Raw genomic sequence first — 22,387 nt, forward strand, 5'->3', positions numbered from 1 at the left:
GAGTTTATAAAAGCCTCAGGTATCTTTTGCATGTGTTTAGAGTTAATTAGTTGATTCAGAAGATTAGGGTAATAGGTCGTTTAGAGAACCTTTTCTTGATATGCTAATTTATGGAGACAGGTTTTTTGGGTTATCAGGAGTTGTATGCCAAAATCATCAGTATTAAAACAATAAAAGACCTGACAAATTTCAGTTGGTGGATAATGAATCTATAATATATGAAAGTTTAATTGTAATCATTACATTATGGTAAATAATGAAATTTTACACTATATGCTAATTTTTTGAGAAGGACCTGTATATTAGCACAGCTTCTATCCTGCACTTATTTCTTCTACACATGCTTTCCTCTTTGTCTATAGCCTGTTGTGTCTGCTCTCCTGTCTACTGCAGAGCTATGTACAACCTACTTCCATCCCTCTTGCCAACTCTAAGGGTACCGTCACACTGAAACGACGCTGCAGCGATACAACAACGATGTCGATCGCTGCAGCGTCGCTGTTTGGTCGCTGGAGAGCTGTCACACAGACCGCTCTCCAGCGACCAACGATCCCGAAGTTCCCGGTAACCAGGGTAAACATCGGGTTACTAAGCGCAGGGCTGCGCTTAGTAACCCGATGTTTACCCTGGTTACCAGCGTAAACGTAAAAAAACCAAACACTACATACTTACCTTCAGCTGTCTGTCCTCCGGCGCTCTGCTTTCCTCTGCACTGTCAGCGCCGGTCAGCCGTAAAGCAGAGTGGTGACATCACCGCTGTGCTTTCTGGCTGGCCGGCGCTGACACAGGATGCAGGAGGAATGCAGAGAAGCACAGCGCCGGGGACAGACAGCTGAAGGTAAGTATGTAATGTTTGTTTTTTTACGTTTACGCTGGTAACCAGGGTAAACATCGTGTTACTAAGCGCGGCCCTGCGCTTAGTAACCCGATGTTTACCCTGGTTACCAGTGAAGACATCGCTGAATCGGTGTCACACACGCCGATTCAGCGATGTCAGCGGGAGATCCAGCGACGAAATAAAGTTTCAGACGATCTGCTACGACGTACGATTCTCAGCGGGGTCCCTGATCGCAGTAGCGTGTCAGACACAGCGAGATCGTAACGATATCGCTGGAACGTCACGGATCGTGCCGTCCTAGCGATCAAAGTGCCACTGTGTGACGGTACCCTAACACTAAAAGATGGAAGCGGGAAGCAAAGATAGACATCAAACAAGGAACAGGAGCTCTTAAGGATTTGAACATTTCAGTCAAGTACTTAACTAGATAAAGGACTTAAACACTCTGCAGAACAATGGTTGAATATTTTTTTAAGGAAAGCTATTTAGTAGTTTGCCTAAACAAATTCTGTGCCAAGATAGGTAATAAATGTATGATCGTTGGAGGTCTGACCACTGGGACCACCACAAATCACGAGAATGGTCCCATGCTTTCCAAGTAAATGAAGCAGTGGGGCGCAGTGTGGTCCACTTACATTACTGAATCTGTTGGATCCTTGATCGTGCATGTATACTACTGCTATATTCACAAGCGAGATGAAAGCTATGACTGGGCAGTTAACTTACAGGGTTACAGTCTGTTTAGAAAGGATCGTAAAAATCGGAGAGGAGGAGGGGTTTGTCTCTATGTAAAGTCTTGTCTAAAGTCCACTTTAAGGGAGGATATTAGCGAAGGGAATGAGGATGTCGAGTCCATATGGGTTGAAATTCATGGAGGGAAAAATGGTAACAAAATTCTCATTGGGGTCTGTTACAAACCCCCAAATATAACAGAAAGCATGGAAAGTCTACTTCTAAAGCAGATAGATGAAGCTGCAACCCATAATGAGGTCCTGGTTATGGGGGACTTTAACTACCCGGATATTAACTGGGAAACAGAAACCTGTGAAACCCATAAAGGCAACAGGTTTCTGCTAATAACCAAGAAAAATTATCTTTCACAATTGGTGCAGAATCCAACCAGAGGAGCAGCACTTTTAGACCTAATACTATCTAATAGACCTGACAGAATAACAAATCTGCAGGTGGTTGGGCATTTAGGAAATAGCGACCACAATATTGTGCAGTTTCACCTGTCTTTCACTAGGGGGACTTGTCAGGGAGTCACAAAAACATTGAACTTTAGGAAGGCAAAGTTTGAACAGCTTAGAGATGCCCTTAATCTGGTAGACTGGGACAATATCCTCAGAAATGAGATTACAGATAATAAATGGGAAATGTTTAAGAACATCCTAAATAGGCAGTGTAAGCGGTTTATACCTTGTGGGAATAAAAGGACTAGAAATAGGAAAAACCCAATGTGGCTAAACAAAGAAGTAAGACAGGCAATTAACAGTAAAAAGAAAGCATTTGCACTACTAAAGCAGGATGGCACCATTGAAGCTCTAAAAAACTATAGGGAGAAAAATACTTTATCTAAAAAACTAATTAAAGCTGCCAAAAAGGAAACAGAGAAGCACATTGCTAAGGAGAGTAAAACTAATCCCAAACTGTTCTTCAACTATATCAATAGTAAAAGAATAAAAACTGAAAATGTAGGCCCCTTAAAAAATAGTGAGGAAAGAATGGTTGTAGATGACGAGGAAAAAGCTAACATATTAAACACCTTCTTCTCCACGGTATTCACGGTGGAAAATGAAATGCTAGGTGAAATCCCAAGAAACAATGAAAACCCTATATTAAGGGTCACCAATCTAACCCAAGAAGAGGTGCGAAACCGGCTAAATAAGATTAAAATAGATAAATCTCCGGGTCCGGATGGCATACACCCACGAGTACTAAGAGAACTAAGTAATGTAATAGATAAACCATTATTTCTTATTTTTAGTGACTCTATAGCGACAGGGTCTGTTCCGCAGGACTGGCGCATAGCAAATGTGGTGCCAATATTCAAAAAGGGCTCTAAAAGTGAACCTGGAAATTATAGGCCAGTAAGTCTAACCTCTATTGTTGGTAAAATATTTGAAGGGTTTCTGAGGGATGTTATTCTGGATTATCTCAATGAGAATAACTGTTTAACTCCATATCAGCATGGGTTTATGAGAAATCGCTCCTGTCAAACCAATCTAATCAGTTTTTATGAAGAGGTAAGCTATAGACTGGACCACGGTGAGTCATTGGACGTGGTATATCTCGATTTTTCCAAAGCGTTTGATACCGTGCCGCACAAGAGGTTGCTACACAAAATGAGAATGCTTGGTCTGGGGGAAAATGTGTGTAAATGGGTTAGTAACTGGCTTAGTGATAGAAAGCAGAGGGTGGTTATAAATGGTATAGTCTCTAACTGGGTCGCTGTGACCAGTGGGGTACCGCAGGGGTCAGTATTGGGACCTGTTCTCTTCAACATATTCATTAATGATCTGGTAGAAGGTTTACACAGTAAAATATCGATATTTGTAGATGATACAAAACTATGTAAAGCAGTTAATACAAGAGAAGATAGTATTCTGCTACAGATGGATCTGGATAAGTTGGAAACTTGGGCTGAAAGGTGGCAGATGAGGTTTAACAATGATAAATGTAAGGTTATACACATGGGAAGAGGGAATCAATATCACCATTACACACTGAATGGGAAACCACTGGGTAAATCTGACAGGGAGAAGGACTTGGGGATCCTAGTTAATGATAAACTTACCTGGAGCAGCCAGTGCCAGGCAGCAGCTGCCAAGGCAAACAGGATCATGGGGTGCATTAAAAGAGGTCTGGATACACATGATGAGAGCATTATACTGCCTCTGTACAAATCCCTAGTTAGACCGCACATGGAGTACTGTGTCCAGTTTTGGGCACCGGTGCTCAGGAAGGATATAATGGAACTAGAGAGAGTACAAAGGAGGGCAACAAAATTAATAAAGGGGATGGGAGAACTTCAATACCCAGATAGATTAGCGAAATTAGGATTATTTAGTCTAGAAAAAAGACGACTGAGGGGCGATCTAATAACCATGTATAAGTATATAAGGGGACAATACAAATATCTCGCTGAGGATCTGTTTATACCAAGGAAGGTGACGGGCACAAGGGGGCATTCTTTGCGTCTGGAGGAGAGAAGGTTTTTCCACCAACATAGAAGAGGATTCTTTACTGTTAGGGCAGTGAGAATCTGGAATTGCTTGCCTGAGGAGGTGGTGATGGCGAACTCAGTCGAGGGGTTCAAGAGAGGCCTGGATGTCTTCCTGGAGCAGAACAATATTGTATCATACAATTATTAGGTTCTGTAGAAGGACGTAGATCTGGGTATTTATTATGATGGAATATAGGCTGAACTGGATGGACAAATGTCTTTTTTTGGCCTTACTAACTATGTTACTATGTTACTATGTTACTCATTCGTATTATCAGTGGGTGGCCAAACCTATAAACCCCACCGATCATACATTTTTTTCTCTTAACAATAAATGTTTTTCATGAAAGAACACCTTTGGCCGGCATACACGGGCAATCCCCACGTTTTGTGGATGTCTAAGAGCCGCGAGACAAGGGGACTCGAACATGTCACTTCACTCGAGCACCCTAGGCAAATTCGAGTAGCGAACACTGGCACTCATCACTACTTATAAACCAAAAACATCTAGAAGCTTATTTCATAACTTATGAAGGTCAACGATTCCACTGATCGAAAACTGAAGCATAATACTCCATATTTTACAGTCTTATCCGTGAACTTAAGATGAGGGATAACGATTTCCCGGATGTCAACGCTGGAGTGTACGTGTTTGAGGTCATTCCGGGAACTGCAGCTGCAAGGTAACAAACCAACGACTACATATGTCAATTGTCTGGTCAGATATTTCTCCTGCCACATTCACGGTTATGTAGGGACAGGTCGAGACCACCAAAGCATTGTGGTTCATCAAGAGAGGTCCCGAAACGAGGATCCCTCTTCTCTACGATGTTCATATTAACTGAAAATGTTGTTTGTTTCCTTATCACCCCAATATTACAACTCATGTCATTTTCACTTTTGGTCAATATGCCTAATAGGTGGACACCGACAATTACGTAGTGTTTATTTCTTAAGGATCAGGTCATTATCTTCACAGACGGGATTAAAAACTAAATAAATATATATATATATATATATATATATATATATATATATATATATATATATATATATACACAGTGCTCAGAATAAATGAGTGCACTCCCTTTGAAAAGTAAGACTTTGACCAATATTTCACTAAACAAGAACTATTTCCAGTGTTTTGAGAGGACTGAGTTTCATAGAACATTTTTGTAACCCATAATATAAAAGTAAGGGTAATAATTGAACTTTCATTACAAAATCTTGTGTTTTACTCAAATTGGTTGGTGTAAAAATGAGCACCACCCCACATCAAACACTACTACATCTAGTATTTTGCATGACCGCCATGATTTTCAAGGGCTGCACCAAGTCTTCTAGGCATGGAATGACGAAGTCTGTGACATATTGCAACATCTATCTTTGTCCATTTTTCATGAATGACCGCTTTAATAGCCTGGATCCTGTATGGAGACTGATGACAACCTGTCTCGTCAGAATTCCCCATAGGAGTTCAGATCAGGAGACACTTGGCCAATGAACCACTTTCAGCCTGTTCTTCAGAAATGCAACAGTGGCCTTACGCATGTTTGGGAACATTGTCATGTAGGAAAAGTGTCAGTCTACCAAGGACACGGAGTGATGGCAGCATCTTCTCTTTCTCTATAGAGCAATGCATCTGTGAACTCATGATACCATTAATGAAATCTATATTCCCGACACCAGCAGCTCATACAGCACCGCATAAGGTTACTGCCACCAACATGGGTCACTGTAGGAACCATGCATTTTTCGTTGCCCTCGCATCATCCACAGAGGAAGCATCTCCTAAAGTCAATGTACAAGAAAGCCACCTCCAATTTGCCAGGGCCCATGCTGAAAAATATAACGAATTTTGTGACTCTATACTCTGACATGATGAGACCAAGATAAATGTTTTTGGAACTGATGGCTTCAGATCTGTATGGTATAGCAAAGGTGAAGAGTACAAAGTAAAAAGTTATATTATTAACCTTACGTTCATGTTACGCGTTAAAAACATGTCAATTTAAAAGTTTTTTTAGTAGATTTTTTTCTATGCTAGGCCTTTTGCACTAAGTAGATATATTCTAATCTGTTTATTATCACTGTCCTTCGCAGTGCTGGCATGAAGGATCACGACGTCATCATCAGCATTAATGGAAGAACGGTGAGCACTACAGAAGATGTTAGTGAAGCCGTGAAGGTTAGCGAGACCCTATCCATCGTGGTACGAAGAGGCAATGAAGACATCATTCTCAATGTAGTGCCGGAGGAGATGGGCTAGAGCCACACATGACATGATCTGAAGTTCAGATGTCCCAACCCATCTTTAAGATCTCCTCACGTGCCTTGTGGACGGAAGTTAACACTTGGATATCACCAGTTGGCTCCAGTCTTGACCTCTCATTTTATGCCACTGTAGTCTTTCCAAGAATGCCCTATTCACACACAGGTTGTGGGAGAGGCACCAATATTACACTATTATATATGAACCTGAACCAAAATGGATATATGTATTGCGCTTTTGTTCAATTTCATATTCAACGAGGATTAATGAAATGGAAATCCCTCAACATAGCCCATCAGAGGACTGACGATCAAAGCAGGCAAATGAAGAAAGCAAAATGTTGGCCATATGTGTTTATACATTAAAGACTGAGGGCAATATTTGAATCCTTTACAAACTCTGCTTGAAGGGGTTGTCCACACAGTTAACAGTTCCTTCTGGTTTCAAGGGGCCTCCGAAAATGAGCTGATCACAGGGTGTCCCACAACTGTAAAGAACTTAACAGCAAGTAATCAATTCCCAGCAGAGCCAAACGAGGGAAAATTACACAGTGACCATCAATATGAATGGACTGTTCTTGAAATAACAGATCAGAGTCCTCCACAGAGAGAGGCGCTTTTTGTAGCTGCTCATCACTTTAACCAATTCCTAACGACCCTTAAGTCTTGTTTTTCCTTCACAATTCGTCACATCCATCCACTAGTCTCTATGTGATATTCATTGTTGCTGACCTGCAATACCAGACATAACCCATGGACAGGTGTGGCACCATTTTTAGAAAAAAGCAGCCATGTTTTGTGTTGTTTTTTTAATCCCGTACTCTTTAATCTCCATATAGCTTAATAGAATTTTCGAAGATGGATTTGCTATCCCAAATAACCTCTTTAACTACATTGTATTATATAATTTTATTAGCTGCATAAAATAGCTCATAACCACTCAACAGTCCCAGATTTGGGAAAGTCCTGCTCTGAAAAAGGCAAGGTTAATGTAAATTTCACTGAAAAGTGGGTGTTCCCATTTACGGTAGTTTATCAACATGATCAAGATCCTCGGGGGCGGGACTTAAAGTCTCTTATTCACTAAACAAGATGCTAATTATATTCTTGGCATACAGAAATTGACCTGCATTATTCTTTACAGAATATAGAATAACAATTACGGGAAGGAACGTGTCAGCCATGCACATATTAATGGTCTACGCAAAGTTGCACCTCATAAATTCACCCAGTTCCATATACACACACTGACAGTACGTGAAAAATAATAAGATTTCCTTTGAGTCAAAGTACATACAGTATCTCTATGCACCGGACAATAAAACAATCCTGTCAGTTTCATATTTCACTCAATGCTTTAGCATGCTTTCCTACATAGAAAAATGTCAGCATGCTTCAACTCATCCCCTCATTCCACGATCTGCAGCAAGGTTTCATAGGTAACTGAGTCATATGGAATATTTCACAATAGACATTTAATCAGTACTCTGAATCTATGTAATTTATTGTTAAATATTTACGCACACACAAACATATATATATATATATATATATATATATATACACATACACACTACTCACAAAAAGTTAGGGATATTTGGCTTTCGGGTGAAATCTATGGAAAATGTAGAAAGTTACCGTTACAGTGATATTTATCATGAAAGTTGGGCATTTAAGTAGAGACAGCAATGGTGGTTTCCTCAACTCAAACAAATTATTGAAACAAAAGTCAACAACGGTGGTGGTTATACCCCCAACAAAAAATGTCATCTCAAAAACTTGTCATTTGGCCTTCAGCATCAATTACAGCTTGACAATGATGTCTCATGCTGTTCACAAGTCGAGTTATTGTCTCCGGAGGCATGGCTTCCCATTCGTCTTGAAGGGCGGCTGATGACACTCTAAGCTCCGTGACCATTTCCATCTGAGGAAATCCTGCTTGAAGCCTCACCATGGCGAGGTACTGTTCATCAAATCTTAAGTGTCGTCTTATGATGTCAAGATGTTAACAGCATGATGAGGACAACTGTTTGATACCAATTCTAATTGAACCCCAAAATTTATCGGGCGATTCGTGGATCCAACACCTATGGTGAATTTTGCCATTAAGCTCCTTGTTAGAGAACAGCAAGTTGGGCAAAAAGTAATAAAACCTTGAACAGTTGGACATGTGCATTCAAAGTTTAGAGACGTCACATTAAATTCAGCTGAAAAGGTTCAAGGGCATTTTAAGATCATCCTGAAATTTCACCCGAAAGTCAAATATCCCTAACTTTTTATGAGTAGTGTATATATGTTGTATGAGGTCACTGCTAGTATACATTGCACGTCACAAAATAAATATAATAAACTGAAGTCATCAGGAAAAGACTGGCTAAATGGTAAGCCTTGGTATCTGCAATGCTAATTATCATTATATAAGCGAAAAAAAATGGTAGAGATAAGCAACATACAATTTAAAGGGTTTTCTGGTATTTTTTTTTTAGCCATCATACAATTGACAGATTAAGCCTCCACTTTCTATAGAGAAATAGGGTTCCCTTGGAAGTGCCCAATACCCTACTGTGTCGTCAGTTTCATGCGGGGCGTTCGGGTTTCATTGGAGTCCATAAGTAGAGAGGTGTTGGAAAATATCTAAATTTGAGCTGTAGAGGATTGTACTCACTCAGCTGCGGTTGACGTAGGCACAGGATGCGGTATTGCTGAAATGTTCAGGCAGGTTTATTTAGAACTACATAAACCGCTCAGGAATGCAAACAAAAGAACAGCCTTTTCCGGCACAAGGAGAAAACACAAAGTAAAAAGCCCATACAATATAGCGGGTGCGCCCACTCAGGATAGTGTCCGCTTCTTTAGGCCTTAGCACAGACCAACACACAGGAGATCCACACCTCTCCAGACCCAGACACCGAATGAGACACTCTGTCTCCGTTTTATCTGCCAAACCACATCCCTGGGGTGGGGATATGTGAGCAGTCATTCCCACCCATTTCTTATGACTGTTAGGACATTCCAGTTTTACGAACAACTCTCTTAGCACTATATGTGCTGGAGCATGCTTCCCGCCTCACATCACCGCAGCTAATAACTGCAGTGACACATATCTATCCTCAAGGACGCGTCTGGAGGCCATCCTCCATAGCCTAGAGCACAGCATATGACCCCTACAGGCCTGGATTTGGAGAATTCACTATAGTCTCAAACATCACTGTTTTCCACACAACTGCTCTTGTAAGTAATGACAACCTGCTTATCTTGTGACATAAGTATGAACTCCACTTATGGTCCGCTTACGTTGGGTCAATGATTGGCTGCTATATGACGTCATCATCTCTATTGACAAGTGATATGACAAGCAATGGAAGTCTATTTTTCTATTTTTTTTTTGTTTAATTCCTAATATTCAGCACAGCATTAGGCTTTTCCAAGATCAACGCAGAACCTCTTCAAGAACAGTGATGTATTTGATCAGTAAACGAATTTCCATGATCTCTCCTTTAGTTACTACCAGGATAGTAAATTTAAAATAAAGATATGAAATGTAGACTTTCAGCTTTCCTTCAAAAAGGGTTTGACGCAAATCCTGTTTTAAGAGTCTAGGAATTTATCCGCTTCATTTCCATAGCCCACTCCATATTCACAGGCTCAAAAGTAAGCGGACAAACTAATATGATTATAAAAAGAAGTTACCTCCATAAACACTTTAGTCAGTGACTGCCTGAAGTCGGGAACATATGGACATCACCAAGTACTAAGTTTCATCCCTTGAGATACTTTACCAGACATCTTCAGGTGCTGAATGTTGGTGGGTTTTTCTCCCTTCAGTTTTGTTGAAGGTACAAAAATATTAGAAATTGAGAAGTCCTCAGTGGTTGATACCTTACAATGGCTAAGTGAGAAGATGGTAAATTGCAAGCTTTCGATACTAATATGCCTGATGAAGAGACCTGCGTAGTCTCGAAAGCTTGCTATTACCACTAATGATGAGCGAATATACTCGTTACTCGAGATTTTCCGAGCACGCTCGGGGGTCCTCCGAGTATTTTTTAGTGCTCGGAGATTTAGTTTTTCTTGCCGCTGCTGAATGATTTACATCTGTTAGCCAGCATAAGTACATGTGGGGATTCCCTAACAACCAGGCAACCCCCACATGTACTTATGCTGGCTAACAGATGTAAATCATTCAGCAGCGGCAAGAAAAACTAAATCTCCGAGCACTAAAAAATACTCGGGAGGACCCCCGAGCGTGCTCGAGAAATCTCGAGTAACGAGTATATTCGCTCATCACGAATTACCACCTTTTCAGTTAGCCATTAAAAAGCATCAACCACTGAGGACTCTCAATTAATAGATTTCTATCTACTGGCTAACACGGTACCAACATTTTTCCTGTTGCATTAAGGCCTCATTCAGACGTCAGTTTCAGTTTTTCACATATGGGTTCTAAGAGTATTTTTCACTCATACTAATTATAGTCCCTTGGGCTGTTTACAATTCCATACTTTTTTAAGGATCGGATACATGTTGGAATTTGATCCGAATCTCGGCTCAAACTCTCTAATGCATATCTGTGTGTCCATTACAAAAAAAAAATCAAAAATTTTGTGCCATCTGTGTAGGATCCTGGAATCCATGTGTTGTCCATTTTTCTCTCACTGTTTTAAAAGGAGAAGCCTGAGAAATCTCTATCACTGTTTTGCATGCGTAAAATAAAATGGCTTAATCTCGGATGGTAAAAATTGATACTGACAAAAATCTAATCCAAAATACTGTTAAATATTAATCATTTTTTTTGCGTCCAAGAAAAATTACGTCCAAATGAGCTCTTAAGTGTAGACCATAAGGATTGGCTGATTACATATGTGGAAAACAACCACCCCATATAGTCTCATTCTAAGTAAAAAGCTGAGTTGACTGTATATTTTCCTGAATCTGAGCCCAATATAAAGCACTAATGATCCTGTTACTTCTAGCCACAGTGAAATCATCAGTAAATACCAATGACCAAATCTATTGTGCCATAAAGGCCCATGATATAACATTGCCACACCATATGATCTGGCCGCTTAGGATCATAAGCTATACCATCCTCTTCTACGCCCATCATTTTGGTAGAAGTTACTCTTGGTATCATCTATTCTTACAATTTTGTCATCACATCAAAAACTGGTTGGCTTTTTTTCTTTTAAGAGGTTTTCTAGTAAAGAAGAATGTTTTTTTTGTTTTAGAGAGATACCAGTTGTTGCATCTTGAGATAAACCCTCTCGACTTACATTCATGTAGGAGTCTCTAGATTCTAGACTTGGACAATGATGTCCCCCTTCCTTGAGAGTGTGAATAAGTTGGTGAACTGAACCCTTCACAACATCAAACCTTGGATAGGATTCTGAGATTGTCCACTTTAGTTTCTTCTGCGCTCTTCCAGGTCCTTTGGTTATAGCTGAGCTCCCCATCATGGTCCTTCTTATAAATAATGTTCCAAATTGTTGACTTAGCCATGTTTCTGCCATCTCTCTTTGGGTTTGTTTTGCATTTTCAGTCTAGAAACGGCCTCCATCAGGTGCGTTCGTTGACGCCTTTTGAGTTCCCAGTGCAAATTGTCTCTTCAGAGAGGAAGAGGACTAGAACTCTAGTGCCACCTATTAGAAGTAGCAATCCTAACAGTCAATGTCGACTCTTTAACGAGTCTTATCACATGACTTAGGATAATCGCCAAACCAGAATCTCAATTTGCAGACACTGTGTTTCGGGGTACTGCCCCTCCTCAGTGCAAAGTGGAGATCTGGTTTGGCTAATTGAGAGGCGTCTGACCGGGATGGCACTACAGTTCTAGTCCTCTTCCTCTCTGAAAAGACAATTTGCATATTTCCCAGAGGAGCATTGCGGCTTTAAGTCTCCTCACCTCGACATGCTTATCATGTCACTCTCCGCAAGGAGAAATGATCCTTCTTGAGTTCCCAGTGGAATCAAATGCAAATTCAACATTTAGCATCAACTCCAGACCCTTAACGGCCATAAAATAATGACTGGATTGGCCGCCAGACCAAGCATTTGTCATATTACATTTAAGCTTGTGATAATGGAGGGACTGTGTACAAAATGACTAAACTGGATTGTTGAGGACTAAAGTTGGGCAGAACAATTTCCGGAATGCTGGTCCATCTGCCAGGTCAGTAGTCTCCGCTGGATGGGAGGCTCACAAATTATCTAATTTCTGGGATCCCCAGCGATATTTTTGATTAGACAGGCTAATGCAACGTAATGTATGCTTCATGCTGCAACGAAAATCAAAAGAGGAATCAAGAATGCCAAGAAGTAACAGATTTGCGAGCTTCCCATTTAGCGGCCAGACTTATAAGCTGCCCGAAGGACCAGAGACCTGCAAATTGATCCACTCAACCATTGAGATAGGTGTGGTTTGACAATTGGAACACTCACCAAACTAAAATTGATGATCTATCCAGATTTTTGAGATGGGTCCAAGATTCGGCACCTCCACAGTTCTCATATTGATGAACCATGGACGGACAAAGCCTTTATTCCATTATTTTTAGAAAACCTCTTGAATTAAAGTTTACACTTAAATCACACGTTGATGATTTTGTAGAAAATCCATTGTACTGGTATATAGAAGACAGACAAACTTTGACACTGTCCAAAAACTCCTGGACCTACAGCTACGTATCCATCCATAATGGTAATTAATTGTGATTCATATTTGAAAGTTTACGTTCTAATTAAAAACCTACAAATAAACAACTAACATTAAAGGAACACACAGTAAAATAATTTTCCATTTTGTTATGCCTGAGAGGTCGGAGTAAGACTTGATTCAAAAGATCTTGCGTTATCTGTCGGCCTCTTAGTTAGGCATCATTTATCTATTGCTACCAAGTCTTGATACTCATAGCAAGAAAAGATAATTTAATCTTATTTTCCAAAACTGCAAACTACATCCACAGGTATCTGTCAGGTTAAGTAACCAATTCGGCTATCCTCCCAATGTAGAAGTTAGAGGAGCCGGATTAACTCTTTAATAGCCCATACTCCTCTATTTAAGTCAGGAGCTTGCTGTAGTCCAGCCTTAAAAATCCACTGCTTGTTCAGTATCTCTGCATAGTGGGAAGGGTAGTGAACGGGCAGCATACAGTAACCCGTTGTAGAAAATAAAGAGTTTACCTTTTATCGAAGCTAGGCTAAGAATTTCGCTATGTTTGTTGAGAGTTTCCAATAGCAACTGGCAGAATCTTGAATACAGCTCTTGATGAAAATATTCCATGTTCTCTGAATTCTTAATGCAGAGACAGTAAATGCAATTTACTCAATTTTTGTTGTAAAGGAAAATAGTGTAATTTGTGGGGAATCAGCAAGTGTTCAGTTTTCCTACAGCACACCCGCAGGGAAAATGAAGAATTACACAATTACTATAGAAATAAGTAGGCGGTCTATGCAATACACAGTCCTCCAACATGATAATCACTCTCCATAGCCATGGTTCATGCCACGAATACAGAATACTATGGAACAGAACTCAAAACTAAAGATGAGCAAACGTAAAATGCAAAGTTCGGGGTTCATACCGGACACCTTGTGTCCAATGTTGAACGCTGAGCACAGACTTCTGAAAGACCGTTTTACAGTTCAGGAGTCCGGGGTGAGAGAGTGGATGAGAGAGATTGGGTGAGAGAGGGGGAGAGATTTTCCAGCTCCAAAGTTTGGGTCACCTTTGATTTCTATGGGGTTCAGGTTCAAGTTTGGGTACAGTTCTGGTACCTAGTGTCCGATACTGAACCCCGAGCACAGACTTCTGAAAGTCCGTTTTACAGTTCGGGAGTCCGGGGTGAAAGAGAGGGGCGAGAAAGAGGGGGTGAGTTCAGGTACAGTTCTGGTACCCGAACTGAGCTTTGGACTAAAGTTCGGTCGAACTCGACCTTCCATAGGTTCCGCTCATCCCTACTCAGAACTCATTAGCTGGGAAATGGATTTTCAAAACCAGGCGCCCCTTTAAGTAACAAAAAGTAGTATCTAATGACACTAAAAACCTCTGCAGACAGGTGTTTTACTCTACTAATGAATGGGATATCTCAACACATGTATAGCCCCCCTGGTCCTCTTAGAAAGGCATCCATAGCCATTTATTTGCCCATAGCATTTCAGTACAGTCGCTCATTCATATAATTTCTCCATCATATTCTTCAGCTATTCCGTTTAATTCAACATACTTAAAAAAAAAAAAAGGCAATTAAAACAATGTGGCATTTGAGTTATAAGTTTACACTAAGCCTGCAGCTACTTCATTATGTTGACATTATATTTTCGTACAATTGCATTATATATTTTACACCATGTTTAACGCCTGTATTATGATGTAATTACAGTTTACTAATACAATTGTTTGTTATCCACAATTACCTTTTATATATAACGTTTTATCCCCAAAAATGGCTGATCCTTCTTAATTCATATCATTGTCTACTGATATATCTTAGAGAAATGTTAATATTCTAAGCCCAGTTTCACACATCCGATAAGTTATTGCTTTATGTCAATTTAAAGAAACAATAGAAAGAATAAACAAAGGGAATCTGTCAGCAAGATTTCACCCCACCATTCATTAGTGATGAGCGCAAGTGCTCGTTACTTGAGTTTGTCAAGGGCGCACGGGTATGCACCGAGGATCGTGGGTACAGCCACAAAACATGCGGGGATTACCCGTGTTTGTCAGACGTTCCCCACACATTTTGTGGCTGCGGAACATGCAGCCGCAGGGACTCAAACATGTCACTTGAGCACCCGTGATACTCGGTGCATACCCGATCACCCTTGGCAGACTCGAGTAACAAGCACTTACGCTCAATCACTACTATCTATATGTCGCTCTTCAAAGGCAAGTCCAGCAATACCTTTACATGGCCAGTCCGTTCCTCAGTTATTGAGAAATCAGCATGGGAATTTATGGTTTGTTTGTTTTTTAAGCCTTTGTCACTCCAGCTCTATTCCCTGCCCAATGCAGTCTCCTCCTGCTTGACTAACTGCTCAGTTGCCTGAAGTCACACAACACAGAGGTTGAGCATTGATTTTCCACATCAAAATTCAGGTAAAATTTAATATGGTCTGTGGTGATAAACCAGCTGAGAGGAGCTCAACAAGAAGACAAAAATAAAGTGTTCTAAACGTTCCATCTGCTCAAACTCAATGATTGATTCTCAGTTACGGTAATTCTGTAGCCAATAATTTCCAGGGAACAAACAGCCTAAAAATCCAAACAGTGCAAATTTTTCAATTAACCCAATTAAAGAGCAACAGACCAAAATACATACATTTAAGTTCAAATAAATTGCCCCTAAAGGTGTCCATGTCTTTGGGACACATAATGGACATTAGAAGTAGCTACAGTGAGGAAAATAAGTACTTGATACGCTGCCGATTTTACAAGTTTTCCGACCTATGAAGAATGGAGAGGTCTGTAATTTTTATCGTAGGTACACTTCACCTGTGAGAGACAGAATCTAAAAATAAAAAAACAGAAAATCACATTGTACGATTTTTAAATAATTTGCATTTTACATAGTAGCATAGTAACATAGTTAGTAAGGCCGAAAAAAGACATTTGTCCATCCAGTTCAGCCTATATTCCATCATAATAAATCCCCAGATCTACGTCCTTCTACAGAACCTAATAATTGTATGATACAATATTGTTCTGCTCCAGGAAGACATCCAGGCCTCTCTTGAACCCCTCGACTGAGTTCGCCATCACCACCTCCTCAGGCAAGCAATTCCAGATTCTCACTGCCCTAACAGTAAAGAATCCTCTTCTATGTTGGTGGAAAAACCTTCTCTCCTCCAGACGCAAAGAATGCCCCCTTGTGCCCGTCACCTTCCTTGGTATAAACAGATCCTCAGCTAGATATTTGTATTGTCCCCTTATATACTTATACATGGTTATTAGATCGCCCCTCAGTCGTCTTTTTTCTAGACTAAATAATCCTAATTTCGCTAATCTATCTGGGTATTGTAGTTCTCCCATCCCCTTTATTAATTTTGTTGCCCTCCTTTGTACTCTCTCTAGTTCCATTATATCCTTCCTGAGCACCGGTGCCCAAAACTGGACACAGTACTCCATGTGCGGTCTAACTAGGGATTTGTACAGAGGCAGTATAATGCTCTCATCATGTGTATCCAGACCTCTTTTAATGCACCCCATGATCCTGTTTGCCTTGGCAGCTGCTGCCTGGCACTGGCTGCTCCAGGTAAGTTTATCATTAACTAGGATCCCCAAGTCCTTCTCCCTGTCAGATTTACCCAGTGGTTTCCCATTCAGTGTGTAATGGTGATATTGATTCCTTCTTCCCATGTGTATAACCTTACATTTATCATTGTTAAACCTCATCTGCCACCTTTCAGCCCAAGTTTCCAACTTATCCAGATCCATCTGTAGCAGAATACTATCTTCTCTTGTATTAACTGCTTTACATAGTTTTGTATCATCTGCAAATATCGATATTTTACTGGGTAAACCTTCTACCAGATCATTAATGAATATGTTGAAGAGAACAGGTCCCAATACCGACCCCTGCGGTACCCCACTGGTCACAGCGACCCAGTTAGAGACTATACCATTTATAACCACCCTCTGCTTTCTATCACTAAGCCAGTTACTAACCCATTTACACACATTTTCCCCCAGACCAAGCATTCTCATTTTGTGTACCAACCTCTTGTGCGGCACGGTATCAAACGCTTTGGAAAAATCGAGATATACCACGTCCAATGACTCACCGTGGTCCAGCCTATAGCTTACCTCTTCATAAAAACTGATTAGATTGGTTTGACAGGAGCGATTTCTCATAAACCCATGCTGATATGGAGTTAAACAGTTATTCTCATTGAGATAATCCAGAATAACATCCCTCAGAAACCCTTCAAATATTTTACCAACAATAGAGGTTAGATTTACTGGCCTATAATTTCCAGGTTCACTTTTAGAGCCCTTTTTGAATATTGGCACCACATTTGCTATGCGCCAGTCCTGCGGAACAGACCCTGTCGCTATAGAGTCCCTAAAAATAAGAAATAATGGTTTATCTATTACATTACTTAGTTCTCTTAGTACTCGTGGGTGTATGCCATCCGGACCCGGAGATTTATCTATTTTAATCTTATTTAGCCGGTTTCGCACCTCTTCTTGGGTTAGATTGGTGACCCTTAATATAGGGTTTTCATTGTTTCTTGGGATTTCACCTAGCATTTCATTTTCCACCGTGAATACCGTGGAGAAGAAGGTGTTTAATATGTTAGCTTTTTCCTCGTCATCTACAACCATTCTTTCCTCACTATTTTTTAAGGGGCCTACATTTTCAGTTTTTATTCTTTTACTATTGATATAGTTGAAGAACAGTTTGGGATTAGTTTTACTCTCCTTAGCAATGTTCTTCTCTGTTTCCTTTTTGGCAGCTTTAATTAGTTTTTTAGATAAAAGTATTTTTCTCCCTATAGTTTTTTAGAGCTTCAATGGTGCCATCCTGCTTTAGTAGTGCAAATGCTTTCGTTTTACTGTTAATTGCCTGTCTTACTTCTTTGTTTAGCCACATTGGGTTTTTCCTATTTCTAGTCCTTTTATTCCCACAAGGTATAAACTGCTTACAGTGCCTATTTAGGATGTTCTTAAACATTTCCATTTATTATCTGTATTCTTATTTCTGAGGATATTGTCCCAGTCTACCAGATTAAGGGCATCTCTAAGCTGGTCAAACTTTGCCTTCCTAAAGTTCAGTGTTTTTGTGACTCCCTGACAAGTCCCCCTAGTGAAAGACAGGTGAAACTGTACAATATTGTGGTCGCTATTTCCTAGATGCCCGACCACCTGCAGATTTGTTATTCTGTCAGGTCTATTAGATAGTATTAGGTCTAAAAGTGCTGCTCCCCTGGTTGGATTCTGCACCAATTGTGAAAGATAATTTTTCTTGGTTATTAGCAGAAACCTGTTGCCTTTATGGGTTTCACAGGTTTCTGTTTCCCAGTTAATATCCGGGTAGTTAAAGTCCCCCATAACCAGGACCTCATTATGGGTTGCAGCTTCATCTATCTGCTTTAGAAGTAGACTTTCCATGATTTCTGTTATATTTGGGGGTTTATAACAGACCTCAATGAGAATTTTGTTACCATTTTTCCCTCCATGAATTTCGACCCATATAGACTCGATATCCTCATTCCCTTCGCTAATATCCTCCCTTAAAGTGGACTTTAGACCAGACTTTACATAGAGACAAACCCCTCCTCCTCTCCGATTTTTACGATCCCTTCTAAACAGACTGTAACCCTGTAAGTTAACTGCCCAGTCATAGCTTTCATCTAACCATGTCTCGATTATTCCCACTATGTCAAAGTTACCTGTAGATATTTCTGCTTCTAGTTCTTCCATCTTGTTTGTCAGGCTTCTGGCGTTTGCGAGCATGCAGTTTAGAGGATTTTGTTATGTTTCAATCTCCTCGCTGTGGATTGTTTTAGAAATGTTCTTACCTCCCTTCTGAGTATGTTTTCCTGGGTCTTCTTTGTTCGAGTCTAATGTTTTTCTTCCCGTCCCCTTTTCTTCTGGTTTAACGCCCTCCTGATGAGTGTAGCGAGTCTTCTGGCGAATGTGTGTTTCCCAGGTTTGTTGAGGTGTAGTCCGTCTCTGGCGAGGAGTCCATCGTACAAGTAATTCACACCGTGGTCCAGGAATCCGAATCCTTGTTGTCTGCACCATCGTCTTAGCCAGTTGTTCGCATCAAGGATCCTGTTCCATCTCCTGGTGCCATGCCCCTCTACTGGAAGGATAGAAGAAAAAAACTACCTGTGCATCCAGTTCCTTTACTTTCTTCCCCAACTCTTCAAAGTCCTTGCAGATTGTCGGTAGGTCCTTCCTTGCCGTGTCATTGGTGCCAACATGTATCAGAAGAAATGGGTGGACGTCCTTGGAGCTGAAGAGCTTTGGTATCCTATCGGTCACATCCTTGATCATCGCACCTGGAAGGCAGCATACTTCTCTTGCGGTTATGTCCGGTCTGCAGATGGCTGCTTCTGTGCCTCTCAGTAGTGAGTCTCCCACCACCACCACTCTTCGTTGCTTCTTGGCTGTACTTTTTGCTGTCACTTGTTGCTGTGTGCCCTTTTCTTGTTTGCTTGCTGGTATTGCTTCATCCTTAGGTGTGCCATCTTCATCCTCTACAAAGATTTGATATCGGTTCTTCAGTTGTGTGGTTGGTGATTTCTCCATGGTCTTCTTGCTTCATTTGGTCACATGCTTCCACTCATCTGCTTTTGGAGGTTCTCTGACACTTGTTTCACCTTCTGTGACCAGTAGAGATGCTTCTGTTCTGTCTAGGAAGTCTTCATTCTCTTTGATGAGTTTCTAAGTTGCTATTCTTTCTTCCAGACCCCGCACCTTTTCTTGTAAAAGGGCCACTAGTCTACATTTCTGACAGGTGAAATTGGATTCTTCTTCTGGTCGATCTGTGAACATGTAGCACATGCTGCAGCTCACCATGTAGGTTGTCACATCTGCCATGTTGCTCCTAGATCCTGCTGACTTGCTGTGTTTTCCTTCTTGTGTAATCTACTCAGCCAAGCTTTCTTGCAATAATGCAATATAGCAGTTGAAATAAGTATTTGATTACCGACCAACCAGCAACAATTCTGGCTCTCACACACCTGTTAGTTTTTCTTTAAGAAGCCTCCTACTCCGCACTCATTACCTGTATTAATTGCTCCTGTTTGATCTCAATACCTGTATAAAAAACACCTGTCCACACACTCAAATCACACTCCAACATGGCCAAAACCAAAGTGCTGTGTGAGGACATCAGGGACAAAAGTGTAGACCTGCACAAGGCCGAGATGGGCTACAGGACAATAGGCAAGCAGCTTGGTGAGAAGGTAAACACTGTTGGCATAATTATTAGAACAGGGAAGAAACGCAAGATGGCTGTCAATCTTCCTCGATTTGGGGCTCCCATGCAAGATTTCGACTCGTGGGGGTAAGGATGATTCTGAGAAAGGTCAGAAATCAGCCCTGAGCTACACAGGAGGACCTGGTCAATGACCTGAAGAGAGCTGTCTCAAACACTACCATTAGCAACACACTACGCCGTCATGGATTAAAATCCTGCAGGGCACACAAGGTTGCCTGCTCACACCAGCACATGTCCTGGCCTGCCTGACGTTTGCCACTAACCATCTGGATGATTCAGAAGAGGCATGGGAGAAGGTCATGTGGTCAGATGAGATCAGAAGTAGGCATTATTCCCACAGGTAATGTTTTCCAGTAGTCCTTCATGACAGCAACATCAGGAGGTCGTCCTTCATATCCTTGATAGGGACAGGAACACAGAGGTTAAAAAGCCCCTCCATCCATCAACCCTCAGTGATTTTTTTTTTAAAGTACCGCACCAGGATGGATGCAGCTTTATTTTATTCAGTTTCCTTCTACATCCATTACCTTCACATAGCAGATAGGAATTTTAAGGGAGGGAATGTAATGGGTACTGACATGAGGGACTCCTGGAAAACCTATCAGGGGTAGGACTAATGCCTACTTTCCAGGACTTCACTCCTGACAGCACCATCAGGAGAATACCAGAGGATACATTCAGGGTGGGACTACTACTTGAAAGATCTTTCTTCCAAAGGCCATCTTTTGGCCAGATAAAATGTCTAGTTTAGTGTGTCTGCAAAAAGTGTTGTTTTGTCCATGTTGCAGCTTTGCAGATTGGTCCATTGAGGCCCCGGCTCGCTCTGCCCATGATGTGGCTACTGCCAGACTTTCCTTCTGATGACTAGGTCAGGCTGATCACTGACCTAACCCATCTTGCCAGCGTTGCCTTTGATGTATATTTCCCCCGTGTTTCTTCCAGCAAACTGGACGAACAGATTGGCATCTATACGCCAGTCTTTTGTGGTATCCAAGTACTGGAGCACTTCTCTTCTGACGTCTAGGGAATGAAATGCCCTTTCTTGGCTATTTTTATAGTCCTGGAAGAAGGAGGGCAAGACTACCTGTTGGCTCATATGGAAAGTTGTCACTACTTTTGGCAGGAACGCTGGACCTAGCCAGAGGATAATGCAGTCATTTAGGATCCTTAGGTATGGATTTTATTATGGAAATCGCCTGTATTTCCACTATACATCTGGCTGTTATGGCGACCAGGAAGACAGTGAAGGATATTTTATAGCTGTATCCTCAAGCAGCCCATATGGTGGTTTGCAGAAACCATTTAGGACTATATTTAAATCCCAAGGTGGGACATTGAGACTCAAGAACCTACTTGTGGCTTTAACAAATTTCCCAAACCATGGAAGCCCTGCTAGTGGATAGTCCATGAAGGCAGTCTGATAATTGCAACTTCAAAGGGCTAGGTCTCAGGCCTCTATCAAATCCTATCTGTAGAAATTCTCAGATGTTGGGAATATTAGGACTACAGATTTCTACCATCGTCTCAGGATACCAGGCACAAAATTTTCTCCAGATTCTGTGCATATTGCAGATGTTACTGGCTGTGCACTTTTTTGTATAGTTGATATGACGGAGTCCGAGAAACCTTTAGATCTCAAGATCTGCCTTTCAGGATCCAGGCAGACAATCGTAGGATTTTCACATTGGGATGCGGTATTGGCTCTTGGAACAGTAGATCGTGCCTTTCTCTAAGGATGATTGGATATTCTATGTTATGATCTGGTGGTTTAGGAACAACATGAGACAAGCTCTGAAGGAGGTGGTATCTGTACTGACCGCAGACCCTGAACCTAGCAGCGCAACTAGAAATAGCCGTGGGGGGTACCTGACGCTCCCTAGACCCCTCGGCACAGCCTAAGATCTAACTTCCCCTAAAGATGGAAACAGGAAACCTATCTTGCCTCAGAGAAAATCCCCAAAGGAAAGATAGCCCCCCACAAATATTGACGGTGAGAGGAGGGGAAAAGCATTAAGCTACTTACTGGTAGCGGCATTTTTCGGAGGCCCATGACAACACACGAGAGAGAGGGGATCCGCCCTTAAGGAACAGGAAACCTAC

The 22,387-nt window shown here is 41.1% G+C and overlaps 1 protein-coding gene across 1 annotated transcript in view; it reads left to right on the forward strand.

Moving 5' to 3' along the window:
* LOC138677048 (serine protease HTRA1-like) overlaps positions 1-6,722 on the forward strand; it is a 72,091-nt gene extending 65,369 nt beyond the window's left edge. The window contains exons 8-9 of the mRNA XM_069766867.1: positions 4,652-4,747; positions 6,168-6,722. Coding sequence (XP_069622968.1) covers positions 4,652-4,747; positions 6,168-6,333 — 262 coding nt within the window. The 3' untranslated portion in view covers positions 6,334-6,722. The remainder of the gene's footprint in view (positions 1-4,651; positions 4,748-6,167) is intronic.
* Positions 6,723-22,387: the final 15,665 nt, after the last annotated feature.

This window comes from Ranitomeya imitator, chromosome 4 (genome assembly GCF_032444005.1).
Source record: "Ranitomeya imitator isolate aRanImi1 chromosome 4, aRanImi1.pri, whole genome shotgun sequence".
Lineage (NCBI taxonomy): Eukaryota > Metazoa > Chordata > Amphibia > Anura > Dendrobatidae > Ranitomeya > Ranitomeya imitator.